The sequence below is a fragment of the Oryza glaberrima genome, chromosome 10 (assembly GCF_000147395.1).
Source record: "Oryza glaberrima chromosome 10, OglaRS2, whole genome shotgun sequence".
Taxonomy (NCBI): Eukaryota; Viridiplantae; Streptophyta; class Magnoliopsida; order Poales; family Poaceae; genus Oryza; species Oryza glaberrima.
The window spans coordinates 15,532,381-15,549,314 of record NC_068335.1 but is presented as its reverse complement, the minus strand read 5'-3'; the positions used below and the strand labels follow the sequence as shown (position 1 = coordinate 15,549,314).

Genomic DNA, 16,934 nt, shown 5'->3' with positions numbered 1-16,934 from the left:
GAAAACCTTAGATTCGTTAGGATCGGACGATGTCGCCGTTCTATCGACGTAACCTTCTTGAAGGCTTCGTTTTAGGAGTTTTCTTCTTGTTGGACTGCTACTCTTAGGATCAGTATGTCAATGTTAGAGTTTTCGCCGGTTTTCCTTTAATTAACCGTGCTGTTGTAATATTTTTGGGTCCGATTTTCCTTATAAACGGGATCAAACTCTCTTCTTCTGTATAGTATATTGCAGGAACTCCTATCCCCTCGAAAAAGTGTTAAGAGTGTTTTTATTGGTTCTCTCTATTCTAAACGTATGCGCTACTCATAACTACTGTATATTAAAGGATGGATTAGTTTTTACCCCAAACTACTTGAGTCTCAATAAAACCAATCCAATATTTGCATTTTGCCGCACATCTTTTGTTCGTACAAAACCTCTGTTTATAAGGCTGTGTTTAGTTCCACGCTAAAATTGGAAGTTTAAAGAAAAAAGTTGAAAGTTTATGTGTGTAGGAAAGTTTTGATGTGATGGAAGCCTTGTTTAGTTCCCAACTTTTTCTTCAAACTTTCAACTTTTCCATCACATCAAAACTTTCCTACACACATTAACTTCCAACTTTTTTCTTCAAACTTCTAATTTTAGTCAAATTTCCAATTTTAGCGTGAAACTAAACACACCTTCGACCGTTCGAGACTCGTCCACTTTTTTTTTTCTGTCCATTTCGGACCAAGTCGAACATGTAGTACTAGTATTATTGTTGAGATCAAAGCAGAAGGAATCCTGAAACTGTTCAGATCAAAATGTCATACTAATCTAACAAACAAACGCCATCTCCCCCAAATAACATCTGTTGCTAATTGCTAATTGCAAGCTAAAAAGTCAAATCACAGCCTACAATTAGTGCTACCAACGTGAAGTTGATCCTAATCAACTGGAGTCCTAATGTCGAACACCTGGCCTACGTCATCTGCCGCCGGAGAGTCCAATGTCAGACACGGTGGCGACGCTCATCGCCGACGACCGCCGGACCGACCACGCCCCGAAGACGTTCTGGTGCGTGTCCATGGCGGCGAGCATGTTGAACGTCACGTACGTCGGCGGCAGCTCCGGCAGCGGCGCGCTGCCGTCGAGGTACTGCATCACCTGCCGCATGCTCGGCCTCGCCGCCGGCGACGGGTGCAGGCACGTCAGCCCCAGCCGCAGCACCAGCTCCGCCTCCGCGGCGTCGTACTCGCCGCCGAGCTTGGCGTCCACCGCGTCGGTGATGGCGCCCTCGCGCCAGTGCCCGAGCACCCAGTCCACGAGCACGAAGCGGTCGTCGTCGTCAGCGCCGGCGCCGGCGACCTCCTCCTCCTCCTCTATTGGCCTCCTGCCGCAGGTGACCTCAAGGAGAAACGCGCCGAAGGCGAACACGTCGGAGCGAGTGGTCGCCTTGCCGGAGCGAACCATCTCCGGCGCCAGGTATCCCATGGTGCCAACCACATGCGTGGTCTGCGGGTCAGCTCCATGGTCATACAACCTTGCAAGTCCAAAGTCACCTAGTCGTCCATTCATCTCGCTATCAAGAAGCACATTGCTCGCCTTGATATCCCTATGGATGACAACTTGCTCCCAATCCTCGTGCATATACAATAGGCCAGACGCGACACCTTTGATGATGTAGATCCTCTGAGCCCAATCGAGGATCGGCTTCTCGTCGCACCCGTGCAGGTACTTGTCAAGGCTACCATTTGGCATGTAATCGTAGACCAGCAAGAGCTCCCCTTTGCGCCGGCAATACCCGAGCAATTGCACGAGGTTGCGGTGTCGAATGCGGCCGATGCTGACAACCTCAGCGATGAACTCCCTCATCCCTTGTCTCGACTCATGTGACACCCTCTTCACGGCGACCTCGGTCCGGGACCGAGGTAGCACGCCCTTGTACACTCTCCCGAATCCTCCGGCGCCGAGCAGCCGCTTGTCCTTGAACCCGCCGGTGGCGTCGTAAAGATCTTTGAATGAGAACCGATGCGGCCCAAATTCAACCTCCCAATCTTCGCGCAGCTCGGCGTACCTGAGCCGCTGGCGGAGGAGGAGGAAGCCGACGGCGACGGCGGTGAGCACGATCGCCGTGGTGACTATGGGCAGCGCGACGGTGAGCGCCTTGGACCGAGGCTTGGGCCCAATGCGGGGTAGCTTGGGCAGCTTGGCGTAGTCGAGCGCCGGGGCGGCGCCGCCGCCGCCGAGGCGGAAGCTCCAGCTGAGGACGTAATGCTTGCACAGCACGATGCTGGACGCCGACGAAAAGCCGACGTACGCCGCGTCGGCGACGACGGTGGAGAGGTTGACGGCCGTGGAGAGGAGCGGCTTCTTGGGCCGCGGCCGCCGCGCCGGGGCCATGGCCACGGTGACCTCCGCCGCGGCGGCGTCGTAGTCCACCCACACCTGCATCGGCTGCCGGCTTATCAGGCTCAGGTTCTGGAACGCCGCCGTGGCGTCGTCGTAGTAGCCCGCCGTGGCGGCCGCCGAGGAGTTGAGGCTGTTGACGTCGACGCCGACGTGGTTGTTGTTGATGTCCGCGAACTCCGGGTTGCGCACCGTGTCGAACTCCACGGCGAAGATCCGGTTCCGCGCGTCGCCGTTGCCGCTGGCGTTGAACATCCCGAGATACTGCTGCGGCATCGCCGCCGACAGGTCCCTGCTCGGCGCCACCAGGAACGCGAACCCGCTCGTGCTCAGGTCCAGGAACTCCGACACGATGGCGAACACGAAAGTGGTCGAGAACGACGCCACCACGCCGCCGCCCCCGCCCCCGCCGCCGCCGACGAACCTCACCGGATCCGGGTGGAACGCGTGCCCCTTGTTCATGTCCGTGTCGTTGGTGAGCAGCAGCAGCCCGCCCGGCGTCACGGTGGCCATGCCGTCGAGCGCCAGCGCCGCGCCACCGAACCCATCATACACGAACTCCACTCCACCACCACCGCCGCCGCCGACGGCCGCGGCAAGAAGCAGCACCACCAGACACGGCAAAGAAACCATGGCGAAGAACGCGCGCTCACTTTCCCCTCGCCATTTGTCCCGCGGCGGAGTCATCAAGACATCAACCAACACGCAACGCGAGAGAGGTTGCGAGTACAAGAAAAAGGAGGAAGAAAAGGAGAGGCCGCCATGACCGCGACCTGCTGTGATTTGTGTCACCCAGAGACGCGTCCGGTTTGCAGCTGGAAAAGTTTGTAGTATTTCACCAGCTCTGTCTCCACCAAATTTCGTTAAATTTTAAATTCGAAATCCGGATGGGATGGCTGGCCACTAATCTTAAGACGATTAAATGATGTGACGTTTTTTTATTCTCAAGTCTGATTTCTGAACGGACTAACCACTAATCTAAGACGCTTGATGTGATGTTGTACTCGCTAAAACCCACAAAAAATGGTCAATAAAAACAGCGCGGTTGTGGGCCACGATGAGTTGACCGTGAACAAGAACGGGAGAAACAACTGTATTTTTTGCCTTCTTTTTAGGGCAAAACATACAACAATAGGACATGGGATAGCTGCAAATTGCATTGGCAGCATTGCAATGTTGGGACAGGGGAAAAAAAATTACGCAAAATAATGGAGTGGTGGATTGATTGGACCATGACCAGCATTGTTGACCCAAATGCCTTATTAATGATTAAACAGTTCTCCGCAACCATTACTGGGATCCAGAGACTACCCATGCCACTGAATTTGAGATGTGAGAGTGCATTTACTTCACTTGCTGTGTGTAGCACTGGATCTAAAATCCACATTTGCTTAGCAAAGGAATTTCGAACCAAAAAAATGCGCGGAATTGTTCACAATCTCATGTTGTATCAGAGAAATTTTGTAAGTGATGGTTCGTTATGAGGAGTTCCGAACAAAATTATGCAAGATTGTTTACAGTCTCATGTGATTTCAGAGAAAAATTCTAAGTGATCGCTTGATACGCGGAATTTCAAACAAAATCGTGCAAAATTGTTCACAACCTCATGTGATTTTCAGAGACAATTTTGCGTCAGAAACATACTGATTAGAATGTGTTTGAATGTACATGTTTTGAAAGTTTACAAATGATGAAATGAAATTTCTAGGTTCCAAAATGTTTGTAACTTGACTGTTTCTAAGGAGGGTCAGTTAGTATTGGTGTTCGATCCATCACCGTCCGCCGGAGAGGACGGAGGACGCGCCGTCGATGCTCGTCGCCGTGGACGGGTACGACACGGCGCAGGAGTCGAAGCCGTCGGCGTTCTGCATCATGGCCAGCGTGGTGAAGCTCCGGTACGTGGGCTCCGGCTCCGGCAGCGGCGCGTCGCCGTCGAGGAAGTGCACCACCTGCCGCATCGTCGGCCTCGCAGCGGCCACCGGGTGGGAGCAGAGGAGTCCCAGCTTGAGCACCAGCGCCGCCTCCTTGGCGTCGTAGTCGCCGCACAGCCGCGCGTCCGCCGCGGCGGCGATGTCGCCCTTATGCCACCGGTCGAGCACCCAGTCGGCGAGCACGAGCTGGCCGTCCTCGTCGGCGGCGGCGGTCATGGCGCCGCCGCGCTCGATCGGCCGCCGCCCGCACGCCACCTCCAGGACGAACGACCCGAACGCGAACACGTCGGTCGCCGGCGTGACCCGCCGCGTGTGCGCGAGCTCCGGCGCGAGGTAGCCCATGGTGCCCACCACCCGCGTCGTCTGCGGGTCGGCGCCGCGGTCGTACAGCCTCGCCAGCCCGAAGTCGCCGAGCCGCGCGTTCATCTCGCCGTCGAGGAGCACGTTGCTCGCCTTGACGTCGCGGTGGACGACCACCTGCTCCCAGTCCTCGTGGAGGTAGAGCAAGCCGGCGGCGACGCCGCGGACGGCGTGCAGCCGCTGCGCCCAGCCGAGCGGCGGCGCGCCGTGGTCGTGCAGCCACCGGTCCAGGCTGCCGTTGGGCATGTAGTCGTACACCAGCAGGAGCTCGCCTCGCCGGCGGCAGTAGCCGAGCAGCGGCACGACGTTGCGGTGGCGGAGCCGGCCGATGCTGACGACCTCGGCGACGAACTGCCTCATCCCTTGCTTCGCGTCGTGCGACACGATCTTCACGGCGACCTCCGTCCCGGACGCCGGGAGCACGCCCCGGTACACGCGGCCGAACCCGCCGACGCCGAGCAGCCGCTTGCCGTCGAAGCCGGCGGTGGCGACGAACAGGTCCTTGTACGCGAACCGGTGCGGGCCGAACTCCACCTCCCAGTCCTCCCGGAGCTCGGCGTACCGGAGCCGCCGCCACACGAGGAAGGAGACGCCGGCGACCACGGCGAGCGCGAGGAGCGGCGCGGCCACCGGAATGACGACGTCGAGCGCCTTGGACCGCCTCTTGACGCTCACGACCGGCATCTTGGGGAGCTTCGCGTAGTCGAGCGGCGGCGCGGGCCCGTCCATGGCGAAGCTCCAGCCGAGCACGTAATGGCGCGTGTGGAACGGCCCCGTCGACGACGAGAGCCCGACGTACGCCGTGCCGTTCACCACCGGCGAGAGGTCGACGGCGACGGAGATGAGGGGCCTCCTCGGCTTGGCCACCTCGACGGGCGCCAGCGTCACGTTCACCACCGCGGCGCGGCCGTCGTAGTCCACCCAGACCTTCATGGCGGCGCCGCTGAAGAGCGTCAGGTTCTTGAACGCGCCGCCGGTGGCGTCGTCGTAGTAGCCGGCGGGCTCGGCGGCGACGGACACCAGGCCGTTCACGTCGACGCCGACGTGGTTGCTGTTGATGTCCCGGAACTCTGGGTTGAGGATGGTGTCGAGCTCGACGGCGAAGACGCGGTTGCTGGCGTTGCCGTTGTTCTCGCTGTTGAAGAGGCCCAAGAACTGGCTCGGCGACGCCGTGGACATGTTCTTGCTCGGCGCGACGAAGAAGGCGAGACCGTTGCCGCTCACCGTGACGTAGTCGGCGGCGATGGCGAACACGAAGGCGGTCGAGAACGACCTCGCCGCGGCGGCGGTGCCGTTCGCCGGCGGCGGGTGGTGGAACCGGAGCGGCGCCGGGTGGAACGCGTGGCCCTTCATCTGGGACGTGACGTTCGTCAGCATGAGCTTGCCGTCCGGCTCCACCACGGCCATGCCGTCGAGGTCGAGCGCCGCGCCGGCGAAGCCGTCGTACCTGAACTGATCGCCATCACCACCGGCCGCCGCCACGTGGAAGAGTAGCAACAGCACAAGGAAGGAGACGATGGAGTGAGGCTTGAGATGCATGGATGGATCATCAATCATCAATGGCAAACCTGCAGAAAATGCAGAGGAAAGCTGAATTCTACTAGGTAGGTAGAGGGGATTGTCAGCTATAGTTTCTGATTATTAGGTGTTGGGTTAAGCAAGCAATATTCTAATAGGCGTTTGGTTAAGCAAGCAATATTCTAACACTTAGGCCATTTCTTGATCTTTTAGGTAGAAATGCATCTAAGATCTAACACCTGGCCATCTCTTGATGTCTTCCTATCTTATCATCACATACAAAGAGAAACATTTTCTCTGTTTCTCTATCTTATCATCACATAAAAGAGAAACATTTTCTCTGTTTCTCTTCTCATTTTTCAATAGCAAGTCAAATGTTAGATGTGTGTGTGACGTCTAACCCACCTCTTTTATTTATTTATTTATTTATTTTAACAAAACATGTTACATGTCTGAACTCCCAAATCTTTGTTTCTAGAATAATACTGCTGGAGCTAGGCAACAGGTCAACTGAGTCACCACTAATTGGCAGAGAGAAAAATCCAAAGCCAGGAAGGACAAGCGAAAATTCCCGGTTTGATTATTAGGCTGGCCATCAGATGTCCTAGTCCATACGATTCGTTCTGCAGAATGGAGTTTAATTGCACATGGGCAGCGTCGGAATTCGGGAACCTGTGTACTAGTATAGTCCAGGCTGAGTCAAGTCAAGGCTGAATCAGGAAATGATGCTACAAGTGCATTGATCAGATGGAAAGGCCATGATCAGCTGCTAATTGAGCATCCTCCTCACTGTTAAACACACCGTAGGTTTCAGAATTTTTCAGATGTAAAAGAACCAATTTGGCACTGGAAATAAAGGCTCTGTTTTGAACGCAGGAATTTCACAAGATTTTCACAGGAAACGGTTAAATTCCTGCAGCATAATGCAACTGCTAATGACCATGTGGCCATGCGTATAGCCTATCAGCTTGTGCTGAGCAAAACACTGAGCTCACTTGACCAAGCTGGAAACAGAAGCAGCAAGGAGCAAAGTAGTTGCTTTACATGACAGTTGTTGCATTTCCAAACAATGTGCATACAGAGCTTTTACTGCTGTTGTACAATACACAGTTGCCAGCCTGTTTCCTGGGTCAGTTACCAATCAGGAATTCAGGATGGTGTTGGCCTGGGCAACCTCTTCGCAATTTCCTGCCATGATAGTACAATCTGTTAAGATGATTCCTAAATTTACCTTAGAGAACAGCTCAAGAATTGAACGCAAGAAAAGTTAATCATGGTTTCTACTGTCATGCTCCAGTTTCTGTTCAAGCCAACTGACTCGGAGATACTCCTGATGCATACCTCGAATAGTTGGTTTATGTTATCAGCCGTTTTCGCTGATGTCTCGATGAAAAACATAGTGTTCCTCTCTGCATACTCTTGTGCATCCTTCAGAGATAAGAACCAAAGGATACAGTTAAAAATCTCTTTATAGTAGCTTCGGCATCTAATATCTCCATTAAAAGTGCAACATATTCTTTCAGAAATATATATATGCACACCTGAGAGGATACACTACGATTGTCATGTAGATCAGCCTTATTTCCAACCAAAGCCATGATCATATCTGGACTACCGTGTTTCTGAAGTTCCTGAAAATGTAAAAGGCAAATTGTGAAGAAGTTGCATTTTCCACATACAAAAAAAAGGGGTGGGAATCATCATAGACTTTTGTTCATAGGAAAAAAACCCACAGTTGATACTGAATAATAAAAGCTGTAGAATGGGAATGTAAACCATTTCCATTATCTAAAAAGATAAAAGCTCTTTGGCTATGTAGTATGAGGGATGTAGAGGTTGGATTGATATCCATTATCTATAAAAAATGCTCTTGAATGCATGATTAAAGTAGCAACAGTTAGCCTTTGCATTTGCCATGATGCTGCTTGCAGAACTTACATGATTTATCGAAGTCAAATGTAGACCATGGTCAACATACATCTATTTGTTTACAAAGTGCACACATACTAAACACAACCCTAGAGAGAAGGGTTATAGAAGGGCACACAAATATAATAATGGACACTAAAATGAGTTCTCCAATTATACCAGGATTAAAATCTAATAGAGTGTTCCAAAATACTCTGTATTTTCCCATGGTAAAATACAGAGTTAGAAGCAGCGATACAAATCGAACCACAAATTGTATAAATGTAGATTACAAAAGCTTTGAGCAAATTCATTCAACTTGTTCATTCATGCATTTAGAACAGATCACGCAGACACAATCGATAAGTACAACAGAGCAGATAGGAAAAAATGTTATACCTTCACCCAGTATTGTGCCTTGTTAAATGATTCTGAACTTGTTATGTCATACACAACAATTGCGGCACCAGCTCCCCGGTAGTAAAGAGGTGCCAATGCAGCATACCTGAAAATTAACCAGTTCTCGTGACTTCTTTGGTAACGAATAGCAACACATATGCTTGCAAACAATGTAAATCAAGGGTGACGAAGACATATGTGAAGCAAAAGATGGTACAGAAATTCCATAGTACAGAATTAATGCAAGGATGCACTTGGGAAAATAGTTAATCAAAGCTTCTAATATTTATGCACCTCTCCTGACCAGCAGTATCCCATATTTCAAACTTTACTGTTGTGGAATCCTCCAACGCCAATGTTTGTGACAAAAATGATGCACCAACAGTCACCTAAATTCATTTAATAAAACAAACAGAATAGAATAAGCCATATTATAGGGAGAATCAAATGGTGTGTCCTCTGTACAGGAAACCTGTAAAAAATAATCAAGTGTCTGTTTCACCTTTGAAGTGGGGTCAAACTGACCACGGACAAAGCGAAGAACAATGCAACTTTTCCCAACACCTGAATCTCCAAGCAATACCAACTACAGAATAGGGTAAAATAAAAACGAAGGGCATGAACCTTTTCATTCCAATTCAACTTAATGTCAACAATGGAGATGAGAAATATTAAAAGAATTATGAAGACACTAGTGAGTAAGTCCAAACCTTCACTCGCAAGTTCTTCGGATCAGTACCAGAATTCTCGTTGCTGATAGTACCTACCCCTCCAGCATTATTAGCTGTAGAAAAAAAAAACAATGGATGCATCAATATGTGATACATAAATGTGTTTGCTCCCCAGAAAGTGCCAAACTGATTTGAGTTCTGAAGGAACATAGAGTAACTGAACAGAGAATAAAATAAGCTGGAAAGCTGGAAGAATTAATGTGAAATATTACAACACTACACCCAACAAGGAATAGTAATTTAGCATGTCCATATCAGGTTTGATTTAGCAGAGCCACACGATGAAAATAGGGGTTACATGTTTTTAAGGCTTCTCCATAACACTTCAGCTTACTAGAATTATGTTACATCTTACATGTGGCTGACATGTGAAAGAAATATAGCAAAGCATCCTTGTTCACACTATTCTTCTTCCCCATAATCCTGTTATAGCGTATATTTAGTTAAACAACATATCCTACTTGTAGCTGTGTTAATCATTAAATGCTTTTTTGTCAGCACATCAGAAGTTAGGATCTCTTTTGGACAGTTTTCAACAAAGAAAGTTCCGCTTCATGAAATCAAGATGTTTTTTCTTCCTTATTTTACTTAAAAGCAGTAAGTGGAATGTGGTCTGTCAAAAAAGCAAGAAACAACACACCGATTTTGATGGATGAAACCAAGTTCCACATTGATAGTACTCAACAAATAAATACAGCCGAATGAAAACCATTCTGTCCATATCCCTTGCATTCTAATTTCCTGCACCTTTGCAGAAGATTCACATCTAGCACGCGAGAACCTCCCTACAATGTTATCGTGAAAAATTGCATGCAAGCCGAGTACTAGTAGGTGACCAACCTAAAAAACCAAACTTTCCCCATTACAAGCTCCACCAACCTCCATGATCACAAATTCACAGCCCCTCTGGTGCTACGGAACAAAATCACAAATCAAGAAAGGAAACCCAGGACCACATGTACTGCGGATCAAAACACCATCAATCAGGAAATTTTACCGCTGGACAATGCCACGGCCAAGATTTTACACCCAAAACCAAACCAGCGTTGACCCAACCTCTCCATCCACTAATTCTAACAGTCAACACAGTCAATCCTACTGCCTCTTCAGAGCTTTCAGAGCTGACAGTAGTACCCACAAGCAGCAGCATCGCCGGAAGCAGAAGGAAAGATCCAAGGTCCAAGTAGGCAAGCAAAACAAGAAAGTGAAAGAAAAAAAAAACTATTTTCATCCGTTGGTGGGGGAGGAGCGACGACCTGGCAGAGACGAAGAGCAACCCATGGCCGGGGGGTCAGGAGGCGCCGGAGGCCGAGTAAGGCGGAGGTGGGCAAGCGGCGGCGGCGGCGGCGGCAGGCCGGCGACGGGGTGGAGGTGGGTTTCCGCTCGCAGGTTGCAACTGCTTCTGTGCGACAGCTGCTCGGGGACACGCAGCATGCGCAGGGTCACGTGTAAGGCTTGCAATGGCAAGAGAGGTCTAGTCGTCTACTACTTTTGTATACTTGTAGGCGTATTCGCATACTGTATTTTCCAAAAAAAAAAAAAGGGAAAGAAAGGAATAAGTTCACATTGACTCCCTTAATTAGTGGTCGAATCTGAATCATATCCCTGGACCACAATACCGGGTATTTCGACCCACAAACTATTAAAACCGGTGCAATTTGACTCCCTCAGCGGTTTTGGAGGGTGGTTTTGCTGACGTGGCGTATACGTGGTGGCATTGACTTGGTCTCTGTTCCATGTGGAGCTGACGTGGTGCTTATGTGTATAAAAGTAAAGAAATATGAGCGGGACCCATTTTTCATACACACAAATATAATGTGGGCCTCGGGAGGTACCTCTTCCACCGGAACGCGTCGGTGAAGGACACGCTCTTCGATGACCTCGGCGGGTGGCTGACGCGGCGGCCGGACCGCCGGAGTGGCACGCCATGGGAGGCCGCGACCATTTCTTCGTCGCCGGCCGCACCACCTGGGACTTCCGGCGACACCGCAACGAAGGCTGGGAGTGGGGCAGCAAGCTGCTCACCTACCCCGCCGTCCAAAACATAACAGCGATCCTCGTCGAGGCGAGCCCATGGAATCGGAACAACCCCGTCGTCCCTTACCCGACCTACTTCCACCTGGAGACCGCCGCCGCCGTGGCCGCGTGGCAGCGCCGGGTGCGCGCAGCGGCGCGGCCCTGGCTCTTCTCCTTCGCCGGCGGGCCGCGCAAGGGCAACGACGCCATCCATGCCGACTATAGGAAAACTAGATGGAACGCGATTCCCTCACGCTGGGTCGCGGTACGTATTAAATAGGGTAGAAACAGCCTCTACCGTGGCGATTACAAAGGGATAACAACATATGGTTACAAGAGATAAGGATAAAGAGATAACAACAGAAACAGGATAACTAAACTTATCTATATTTCAACACCCCACCTCAATCACAACTTAGCCCAAGTTGAGATTGTGTCTATACTGTGCTAAACTCGGCGCCGGCAGGGATTTAGTGAAACCATCAGCTAGCTGATCTGTTGTAGATATAAATCGTATATCAAGTAGCTTCTTCGCAACTTGCTCTCTCACAAAATGATAATCAATCTCAATGTGCTTTGTCCTTGCATGAAAGACTGGATTAGCTGATAAATAAGTAGCTCCCAAATTATCACACCACAATTGTGCTACCGAAGGTCTTGCAATTCTCAATTCATCCAAAATTTTCCTTACCCACGTAACTTCAGCCGTAGCATTAGCTAAGGCCTTATACTCTGCTTCAATACTAGATCTAGAAACCGTAGCCTGTTTTCTAGCACTCCAAGAAATTAAGTTAGGACCCAAGAAAACTGCAAAACCTCCTGTAGATCTTCTATCATCAGAACAACCAGCCCAGTCAGCATCAGAAAAAGCACTAATAAGCATAGAATCATACTTACCAAATCTAAGTCCAAATTCCACAGTCCCTTTTATATACCTTAAAATTCGTTTTACTGCTGACCAATGCACTGTAGTAGGACTATGTAGAAATTGACAGACCTTGTTTACCGAGAATGATAAGTCTGGTCTAGTCAGAGTGAGATACTGCAAAGCCCCTACAATGCTTCTATAATGACTAGCATCATTTTGTCCCAAGAAATCTCCATCTTCAATAGACAATTTTTCAGTAGTAGATAAAGGTGTACTAGCTGGTTTGCAAATAGACATTCCAGCTCTCTTGAGAATATCAGAAGCGTACCTGGCTTGTGATAGCACAAGTCCCTGAGTCACTTTCTTGACCTCAATTCCAAGAAAGTAGTGTAGATCTCCAAGATCTTTCAATGCAAAATTTTTCTCCAAGTCCTTAAGTAAGGCTGCAACAACTTCTGAAGAAGAACTGGCAACAATGATATCATCAACATACACAAGAATAAATATAGTGCAACCACCCTTGTTATAAAAGAACAAGGAGGTGTCAGCCTTTGAAGAAATAAATCCAAGTTCTTGCAATTCCGTACTTAAGCGAGAGTACCATGCCCTTGGTGCCTGTTTCAATCCATACAAGGCTTTGTCTAACTTACACAAATAATTAGGCTGGCCTTTTTCTCAAAACCTGGGGGTTGTCTCATATATACTTCCTCTTCTAAATATCTATGCAGAAAGGCATTTTGAACATCAAGTTGTCTCAAACTCCAACCTTTTGAGACTACAATAGACAGAATTAGGCGAATCGTTGCAGCTTTAACAACTAGACTAAAAGTGTCCTCATAATCAATACCATACCTCTGCTTGAACCCTTTTGCAACTAATCTAGCCTTATACCTGTCTATTGACCCATCAGCTTTTCTTTTAATCTTATACACCCACTTGCTATCTATTATATTTTTATCTTGGGTTAGTGGAACTAGATGCCAAGTTTTATTACTCATAAGAGCAGAGTATTCTAGTTCCATGGCAAGCCTCCAATTACTATTTGCCATAGCCTCTCGGAGATTTTCTGGCTCACCAGTAGTAGTAAGACATCCATACCTAATAGTCCCATCTGTATACCGCTTGGGTTTAGAAATACCTTTCTGTAGTCTCGTGACTGGTCTCGTCTGATCACTTGCCTGTGTTGTCTGCTGCTCCTGTTCAGACTGCTCTGACGCTGCTGACGATGGCGACGTGACTTGGTCAGCATGTGTGCCATGCACTGCTCCACCACTCGGTGCACTAGTACTAGGTGATGAAGAGATTGGTGCAGCATCACTGTCTGACTGCAGCTCTGCTGACACGTCACGTTGCACTGGTGAACCATCATCATTTCCTGCGCCAGCTGCACCAATAGAAAACTGAGACTGCACAGGACCATGCATAAAATCATGCGTTTCCTCCGGTGAAACGCTTTCTTCTCTGCTGGCGCTACCCGGCGACCTGGTTTCTGCTTCGCTGCTTCCAGTAGCTGAACCACCAATCTGAGCAACTCCTGTTCTTGAAGAATTCTCACCAATTTGATCAGAAAAATTAGGAGGACAATTAACCAGCGGTTGGTGCACTATTTCACCCCATGATCAGATTGAGTGGTAGGAGAGAAACTATCGGGAAGAAGGAGGAGTTCAGTACGAAGCCTAGCGCCAGCATTCGGATGAAGAGTAGCGAATAGATACACAGTTTCATCAAACACAACATCGCGAGAGATATAAACCCGACCGGAAGCAACATCCAAGCATTTAAACCCTTTATGAAGGAGGCTATATCCAAGGAAAACACACTGTTTAGATCGAAAGGATAGCTTATGAGCTTGATAAGGACGAAGGTTCGGCCAGCAAGCGCAACCAAAGGTACGAAGGGCAGAGTAATCAGGTTTGATGCCAAAGAGACGTTCTAAAGGTGTCTCAAAGTTGATTACCCAGCTAGGAACCCGGTTAATGAGATAGGCAGCTGTAACAAAGGCTTCATCCCAAAACTTGAGGGGCATTGAGGCATGGGATAGGAGAGCTAGGCCTATTTCAACGATATGCCGGTGTTTCCGTTCAGCTGAGCCATTCTGTTGGTGTGTGTGTGGGCAGGAGACAAGATGTGCTATGCCAATCTGAGAAAAGAAGCTATTGAGTCTTTGATATTCACCACCCCAATCAGTTTGCATAGCTTTGATTTTAGTATTAAATGAATGTTCAACAAGGGTCTGAAATTCACGAAATTTGGAGAAAACTTCAGACTTGTGTTTGAGCAAATAGACCCATGTAAACTTACTAAAATCATCAATGAAACTTACATAGTAGTTCTTATTGCCCACAGAGGAGGGAGCTAGTCCCCAAACATCCGAAAAAACTAGCTCTAAAGGAGCTTTAGACACACTAACAGACTTAGGAAAAGGTAATTGATGACTTTTACCCTGCTGACAAGCATTACAAACTTGATTCTGAGTACTCTCAGAAGACACGGGTAATTTATTTGAGCTAAGGACTCGATCAACGATAGCTGACGACGGGTGGCCAAGCCGACTATGCCACAACGTCGGGGAAACCTTGAAAGCGCCAAGGACTTGCTAAGCTTGTTTATGTGAAGCATAGATGATAGAAGTGGGCATAGGCCGGCTCTACATCTGCCGCGGAGCAGCGGCATCTTCGTTGCCTGATCCTTGATCAAAAAGAAGGAAGGATGAAGTTCAATGAAGGCATGGTTGTCAAGCATCAAGCGATAGGCAGAAATTAGATTTTTCTTTGTATCAGGAACATGAAGAACATTATTCAAATAAAGCTTGCGAGTGGGAGTGTGAATAATGGTGCGACCAACATGGTTAATGTCCATACCTGAGCCGCTTGCCGTGTGCACTTGATCGTTGCCGGCATATTTGTCCTTCACCGTCAGCTTGTCAAGTTCACTGGTAATGTGGTCGGTGGCGCCTGAGTCGATGTACCAGTTTGTGTCAACCTCGTAGGACAAGGCTGCGACATTGGCACTCTTGTCTTCCCAAGTGAAAGAGGCATCAAACCTCTTCCAGCACTTGTGCACGGTGTGGCCGATCTTGCCGCAGAGTTGGCATGTCGGACGATTGTTGTTGCTGAAGGAGCCACCGTCACCTTTGCCACCGCCGCGGCCGAAACCACCGCGGCCACCGCGGTTGGCATCTCCATTGCATCCGCCGCTTCTGCCGCCGCCGCCGCGCCCTCCTCGCGACACAGCATTGGCGGAGGACTGAGAGCCTCCTTGAAGGAGATCAAGACGCTGCTCGAAACTCAGCAGCTGCGCATAGACTTCACCAAAGGAAACAAACTCGGTGCGTCCCGTAATCGAGGACACAACAGGATTATAATCAAAATCCAAACCAGCAAGGATATGGGAGATCAGATCATCATCATCAAGGGCTTTTCCAGCAGATGCCATCTCGTCTGCAAGCCCTTTCATCTTTCCAACATACTCGGCAATACTACGGTTACCTTTCACAGTAGATGACAGAGCCATGTGCGTGTTGATGATACGCGCACGGGACTGCGAGTTGAAGATCTCCTCGATGGCATCCCAAACGTCTGTTGCGTTGGTGAAGGTTGCCACCTGAGCGAGGATGTCCCTTGACAGAGATGTCAGCAAGTAGCTGAGAACTTGCTGTTCTTGTGCCTGCCATTGGAGAAGCGCCGGATTTTCCACCTTCTCGGTGGCCTCCTTCCCGTCCTTGTCCTTCGTGGCAAGGATGATTATTGCTGGTGGTGGTTGGATCGAGCGATCCAGGAACCCCGCCATCTGCGCTCCTCGCAGGGTGGCGAGAACTTGCGCCTTCCAAAGAACATGGTTGGCCTTGGTCAGCTTCTCAGTCACCGCCTGACCATGGAGAGAGGGAGCCGCCAAGGACGACGTCGCCATGGCGAGATGAGCTAGATTGATCTGGAGGGAGAGGGCTCTGATACCATATAGGAAAACTAGATGGAACGCGATTCCCTCACGCTGGGTCGCGGTACGTGTTAAATAGGGTAGAAACAACCTCTACCGTGGCGATTACAAAGGGATAACAACATATGGTTACAAGAGATAAGGATAAAGAGATAACAACAGAAACAGGATAACTAAACTTATCTATATTTCAACACCGACATCATCCAGCAGCACAACAACAAGCACACACCCTGGGCAAGAAGGCGCCATATCTAAGCTAAGGCAAGCAGGCTAGCTCAGTTCATCTCCTCCAGGTGCTAGGTACCTGACGGCAACTGCATGCATCACCATCTCCATCTACTTCTGCTAGCTCCTTAGCTAGATTCGTAGCGAACAACTGTTCTTGTTGGTTTTAGGGGAGGTGATGGTTGTTGCTGGTGCTGCTTTTGCATCTTTCCTTGTTTCTTCTGCGACAACGAGGTCGACAAGGCGGGCGGCGTGGGAGTGCGATGCGAGGAAGAAGTCGAGCCCGCCGCACGGCCGCGCTGACGCTAAGGGTGTCGCCAGCGGCGCCGTGGGTTTCTTCTGCTCGAAGTAGAGCAGCGTGCAGCGGGAGGACGAGGGGAGCGGCGGCGGCTAGCGGCATCGAAGCGCAGCGGAACAGGGGGCGGCGGTCGGCGGCGGCTCGGCCGCAGAGGCTTGCGGTAGTGGGAGCACGAGGGGAACGACGGCAGACCTTCGGCTGCCGCTCCGTCCACTCCCTGTTCAGCACCGACGAGAAGGGCGGCGAGGAGGCCGAGGCTCCTCGTCCCCGCTCAACCACGACTCTGCTTGGGTAGTCCCGCTCATCGACGACGCCTTCAGCGGCGATGACGACTCCATGGCGCTGCGGATACTCAACGCCATCACGCCCAT

At 49.9% G+C, this 16,934-nt stretch overlaps 3 protein-coding genes and 1 non-coding gene across 4 annotated transcripts; all 4 read right to left on the bottom strand.

Moving 5' to 3' along the window:
• Positions 1 to 835: 835 nt before the first annotated feature.
• On the bottom strand, positions 836 to 6,884 carry LOC127753166 (L-type lectin-domain containing receptor kinase SIT2-like). The gene is made up of 2 exons (XM_052278636.1): positions 4,207 to 6,884; positions 836 to 2,665 (listed from the first exon to the last, which is right to left on the bottom strand). Exons 1-2 carry the CDS (start codon positions 6,216 to 6,218, stop codon positions 949 to 951), a joined length of 3,729 nt encoding a protein of 1,242 aa, XP_052134596.1. The 5' UTR covers positions 6,219 to 6,884; the 3' UTR covers positions 836 to 948.
• Positions 6,885 to 7,214: 330 nt separating this feature from the next.
• On the bottom strand, positions 7,215 to 10,672 carry LOC127753164 (ras-related protein RABF1-like). The gene is made up of 8 exons (XM_052278635.1): positions 10,474 to 10,672; positions 9,197 to 9,270; positions 8,989 to 9,072; positions 8,781 to 8,875; positions 8,487 to 8,592; positions 7,721 to 7,810; positions 7,521 to 7,607; positions 7,215 to 7,367 (listed from the first exon to the last, which is right to left on the bottom strand). Exons 1-8 carry the CDS (start codon positions 10,649 to 10,651, stop codon positions 7,329 to 7,331), a joined length of 753 nt encoding a protein of 250 aa, XP_052134595.1. The 5' UTR covers positions 10,652 to 10,672; the 3' UTR covers positions 7,215 to 7,328.
• Positions 10,673 to 11,479: 807 nt separating this feature from the next.
• LOC127785898 (uncharacterized mitochondrial protein AtMg00810-like) lies at positions 11,480 to 13,150 on the bottom strand. Its single transcript, XM_052313247.1, has 2 exons — positions 13,096 to 13,150; positions 11,480 to 12,775 (listed from the first exon to the last, which is right to left on the bottom strand). The coding sequence occupies exons 1-2, from the start codon at positions 13,148 to 13,150 to the stop codon at positions 11,649 to 11,651; spliced, it is 1,182 nt and encodes a 393-aa protein (XP_052169207.1). The 3' UTR covers positions 11,480 to 11,648.
• A 2,229-nt stretch (positions 13,151 to 15,379) lies between these two features.
• On the bottom strand, positions 15,380 to 15,518 carry LOC127753597 (small nucleolar RNA Z247). The gene has a single exon (XR_008012652.1). It is a non-coding gene; the product is annotated as a small nucleolar RNA Z247 (small nucleolar RNA).
• Positions 15,519 to 16,934: the final 1,416 nt, after the last annotated feature.